The sequence below is a fragment of the Frankliniella occidentalis genome, unplaced genomic scaffold (genome assembly GCF_000697945.3).
Source record: "Frankliniella occidentalis isolate FOCC.00 unplaced genomic scaffold, Focc_3.1 Scaffold114, whole genome shotgun sequence".
NCBI lineage: Eukaryota > Metazoa > Arthropoda > Insecta > Thysanoptera > Thripidae > Frankliniella > Frankliniella occidentalis.
In genome coordinates, this window is record NW_026267242.1 from 944,270 (window position 1) to 949,115 (window position 4,846).

At 51.8% G+C, this 4,846-nt stretch overlaps 1 protein-coding gene across 2 annotated transcripts; it reads right to left on the reverse strand.

Annotated features, from left to right (window-relative positions):
- Positions 1–325: 325 nt before the first annotated feature.
- On the reverse strand, positions 326–4,803 carry LOC113207224 (insulin-like growth factor I). Of its 2 annotated transcripts, none has more exons than XM_026423730.1 (5): positions 4,724–4,803; positions 2,128–2,416; positions 1,885–2,047; positions 1,669–1,798; positions 326–1,588 (listed from the first exon to the last, which is right to left on the reverse strand). In XM_026423730.1, exons 2-5 carry the CDS (start codon positions 2,408–2,410, stop codon positions 1,454–1,456), a joined length of 711 nt encoding a protein of 236 aa, XP_026279515.1. In that variant the 5' UTR covers positions 2,411–2,416; positions 4,724–4,803; the 3' UTR covers positions 326–1,453. The 2 variants fall into 2 exon arrangements, with proteins under 2 accessions (XP_026279515.1, XP_026279595.1); XM_026423810.2 differs by lacking the exon at positions 4,724–4,803 and adding an exon at positions 4,553–4,711.
- Between the last annotated feature and the right edge of the window lie 43 nt (positions 4,804–4,846).

Here is a 4,846-nt window from a genome sequence, read left to right on the forward strand (position 1 = left end):
ATAAGCATTTAAAAAGGACGGCGCGGGTCACCCACCATGTATGTATCGCTTGTCTTTATATTTGCTCTGATTTGCAGCGGGGAGTATAGGGAAGGGGACTGGGCTGTGCCGCGGAGTATCGCCACTTTGAGCAAGATTCTCTTCTCTCATGGAGTACTGACAATGTCTGGGGAGTTAATACATTCCGTTGTCCTGCATATTCTGTAGAACTAACTAATAAAAACAATACTGTGTATATTTTTACAGCTTTAAAATTGCCTGTAACCTCTTATTTTCTGTAGGTAAATAGCAAATAACTTTGTGCAGTGAACAGAAGTGGCGAAAATTCCTTATATTCGATTTATTGTAACTTATGCGTTAAAGTCGTACAACAGTATAAAAAAAAAATTAATGTAGCCTAAAACGATAAATAACTTAGTTCTGCCTTAACCCTAAATTGTCATAATTAAATCGAAAAAGTGAAAGAATATCAAATAAATGAAGCATGAAGAATATCACGATTTGTATGCCTGCAATAATACATGATCTACACACGAAACCAGCGCCGGCAAGAGCTCCGAGCTGGTTAATGGCATTAAGTATAGTAAACCAGACAACTCAATAATACTAGCCGGAGTTTTAACTACACAACCAAATAAAAAGAAAGAGATTCAGGCCCGAAAAAAATAAACCGACTACTTTTCTTCCTCCCTTTGACTTTTACGGCCATACACAAAACGGACGGATAACCCACCTTGCCTTGGTGCAACATAAATAATCTATAAATTATGAAAATCAATGATCACATAAATGAATATACATACACTCAAATGATTAGGAATCTTTATCACACGGCACGAGTCCCATTAATCATTAAGGTCGAGAATGTAACGCGTTACTGAAATTTTATTTTTTTATTGCATGGAAATATCGAAAAAGCTAAAATACAGAAATAACCGGAGAAAAAAGTGACTTTAAAAAAATTATCCTCGACATAAATTTGATGCAATATCGATCTGATAATGGGATTGCAAATAAAATAGGAACTGTGCCGAAAGGTAATAATGTTAGCATTCTATATCACGACGAGAGAGAACCTCCCACAAAGTCTAATCATGCCATCACAGTTAAAAAATCCAAATATAAAACAAATTGGATTAACACAGACGTCTGCACATGTGCAAACACTAAAGTCTCAAAGTCAATACAAATACGATAAAATGACTAATCACATCACGACACGTCTTAATGTCACTAACAATAAAGACATATTTCACAAGCGTAATTTGCACGAATATTTTACGTACGTCACGACTTTGAACTGAACATAGCTGCTGACCCAATTTCCAAAAATATATTAGGTAGTTTTGAAAATAAATAACCAAGAGTCGAAATTTTGCAATTTTTGCAGCTTGTTGCGTTTTTTCTATCGCAAGCTGAGATCATTCGAATAAAATAAAGAACGCTCTCGTTCTCAATGCGAACCGAGCGAGTTGGACTGGGGCCGTGATGGGATGGTGACGGGCGTACGGAACTGCAGCTGCTGCAGTGGAGACGTAAGGACGCCAACCTGGATCATGTTGGAAGGGTTTTCCGAGGGCAGGTTGATCTGCAACAAAAACACCTCGCCGTCAGTACCACTACCCCCGCCTCGATTTTCCACTCGAATGCGCCGGGGACTATAAATACCTTGCTGCTACCCTTAGCGCCCACCACAGTCGGCTGGGGTGGCGCCTTCTGCTCTTTGCGCTGGGGTGGTTCCGCCTCCGCCTCGACCACAGCCGGCCTGATGTGGTTTCCTGTCTCCGGGCGGGGATCACTGCGGGCCAGGGGAGAGTCGGGTTAGTGAACAGAACACATGGTTAAGCAGCTTTTGCACTGGGCGGCGGCGGGCCGCGCGCTCACCTCTCTTCCTCGGCGGTGGCCTCGTGCGACTCGCTGGTGGACTGCGAGGCGACCAGGGGCGTCTTGCGCGGCTGGCAGTAGTGCTCCAGGTCCGAGAGCGTGCAGCCCACATGGCAGCACTCGGCGACTAGCCCTCGGTGCCCGTGCCTCGACGCGGACGAACCTGCACGATACGGGAAGTGAGCTGCCAGGTCGAATAAGAGTTGCCACGCCGGCGACGACAGTCTGCTGCTCTGCGCTTACCGGCCATGTTGTCGGGGCTGTTGTAGCCTCTGCCGGCGCACAGGGCGCTCAGGGCGTTGCTCAGCTCGGCGCCGCACAGCTGGCGCGCGTGGTGAGGGTGCGGGTGGTGCCGGTGATGCTGGCGGTGCGGGTGGCGCGCGCTCAGCTCGTTGCCCAGGCCGTGCTGGTCGTGCTGCTGCTGCTGCTCCCCGGACCGCGGGGCGTGCGGCCGGGACAGAGCCCCGTCCAGGAGGGCCAGCGCCAACAGAGCGCCCAGGACCACGCGCAGCAGGCTCGGCGTCATCGTCACCTGCGGGCCGAACAATGGCGTCGAGATCACTCCCGCACACCGTGCTTCGCCTTCGCCCCGCCCGGCGCATGGAAGATCACCGGCGCTGCGCGGAGCCCGACCTCATTCGGGACCTGCGCGAGGTTGTGCATGTTCGAGAATGTGTCTGTTGATCTGGCCTTTCAAACTCGGAGGGAAAAATTTTCCATGGTGCGTAAGACGCGACCCAACCCGTCCCTCCGTCCATCTCGTCCGTCTACTCGGCTGAACGCCCGGGCCGGGCAAGCCCAAGCCGGGGGCGGGGCGGGGCAGGGACCCTGGTGGCCGCCGCCACCGCAGCGCACGCGCCGGGGACCGCTTTCCGTTCGAGTCGGCTCCATCTCCCGCGGGGCCCGCCCAGCACATGGCAGGAGCCGGTACGTTTCCGACCACAACAGCGACGTTAAAAGGAGTAAACAGAGAGGCGCCGCGCGCCTGCTGCTGGCCTGCCCCACTTCGTGATTGATTTTTATTATTTTCGTATCCGGGTCGGTGAAATCAAAAGTTATAGTTTTATTTCGCCTGCTCTTGAGATGCGTACCGGATCTGGACGGCTTGGATAGATAACACCGCGCGAAAAGTAGCGTAGAGACGTGCTGCGTGAAATCGGGAGGTGAAAAAAAAACGGGGGCTCCGACGTCGGAGATAAGGGGGAAGGGGACCGAAGGGGACGCAATTTAGTGGTGCGCACAAGGAAACGTCGGGCCCTTGCTATGCGACACCGATAAGACGTGATTTCTTTTATTGTTTAAAAAAGTGGTAGCGATTAGGAATAGAAAATTAGTGACTCTCTCACGCACTGTGAGGACTGAGGCCAAAGGGCATTTTGTGTTTTGTTTGTCATGGGAATTGCATACCTATTTGTTGTAAGTGACGGTTAAAAGTGGACCTTCGGGGCGATAAAAAAGGAAATTGAATTTCATTCCACAAACTGATTATTTTATATCTTCATCAAAGCTTAAATTGAGATCGAATTTTGACATGAAAACTCACTACCAGGTGGTTGATTCACGCCGCGCACTTCTGTAGGTATACTGTACATACCGCACGCACGAGTGCGGGCGGGCTTGCCTATCGCCCCTGTCCACGGCGCCTTACGAGCCGAGCGAGTAGGCAACACGCCCGCACTCGTGCATGCGGTACAGCAAAACTATAGAAGTGCGCGGCGTGAATCAACCACCTGGTATTTACTCAGAAAGTCATTTTCCGTTTTTGACTGCATACATTTAGGCAGATAGGGAGTCTCCTAGATCCAAGGCGCCGTGGCAAACCACCAACACAGCTGTGTCGTAGACCTGAGACGGTATTGCAGCCACGTCAATTCTACTCGATCCTGAAATTACGTTTGCCCTGCGCGGAAATTTACTAGCGCCCTGATCCTGATGGTGAAGCAGGTGCCAGTGCCAAGTCCAAGGCTGGACAACATCGGCATCCCATCCCCCCTCCTTTTAGTCTCAAGATCCAGAGGGGACATAGACCACAAATCAAATCTTTTTGTAGATATACTATTTAATAAAAAAAAAAATCTCTGCTGGTATGGTCACCAAGTCGGAGCGCGGTTTTCGCGCCAAGTTATCACGCAACACACACACAAGCAGAAAAGACAACTCGGCCACGAATCAGCCAACAGAACACAGGCGGGCCTAAATAAGTATTGGCGAAACAGCGAAAATAAGCAACCGATTGCAATTTGGTTGAATGATATCTCTCACTGTTGGCGGGGCGACGGCGGCGACGTGTCCGCGGGCCTCGCCTTTATCCGGACCACCGCCGGGCGATGCGGCGGGGCGGGGGGAGGGGGCCTGCCAGACAGCTCCGGGAACTAAAATAGCCGAACTAATGAAAGACTCGCCGGTCTAAGATTCTAAGATTAAACTGCCGCGCACACACACAGCGTAAATATAACGACCGAGCCGGCGGATTTGGGTCAAGTCTGCATGCATGACCTAGAGAGAAAAATTCCGACGATGCTGGCTATTCTGCGACGACCGTTTTAACCACCCCGCGAACGCAGATTAACGCTACCTGCACTGAAAGTATGGCTACGCTGCGTGAAGCGGACGCCTGGGTACACGAAGCGAGGGGTCGGGAGCAGGTGCAGGAACAGCTCATAGTCACCTTCGCGGCCGTACGAAGCAGCACACGTGCGATCCCCGAGCGCGTTGGCGCGCGCCGGCCAGGCTAGGCCCCCGTGCACTTGCACCCACCAGCACCCCCTTGCGCGGCTCAACAACAGTCACAACACAGCACTCGCACACGCCTCCACCTCCACCACCAAACAGCACTCACTTGGCGCGCGTCGTCTGCTCTGGGCCACGGTCGGCGGACCTCTCAGCGAGCCGCTGTCCGCTCGGGAGGGACCCGTGTCCTCCGGGCGGCTACAGCGCGGGGCGCGGGGCGTGGCGGGGAGGG

Excerpts from the sequence above, each read along its gene's own strand:
- LOC113207224 (XM_026423730.1), bottom strand. The coding sequence starts at position 2,410 with ATGACGCCGAGCCTGCTGCGCGTGGTCCTGGGCGCTCTGTTGGCGCTG. Across the intron at positions 2,048-2,127 it reads CAGCCCCGACAACATGGCCG|GTTCGTCCGCGTCGAGGCAC; the intron begins GTAAGCGCAGAG and ends CGTATCGTGCAG. Across the intron at positions 1,799-1,884 it reads GCCACCGCCGAGGAAGAGAG|TGATCCCCGCCCGGAGACAG; the intron begins GTGAGCGCGCGG and ends CCTGGCCCGCAG.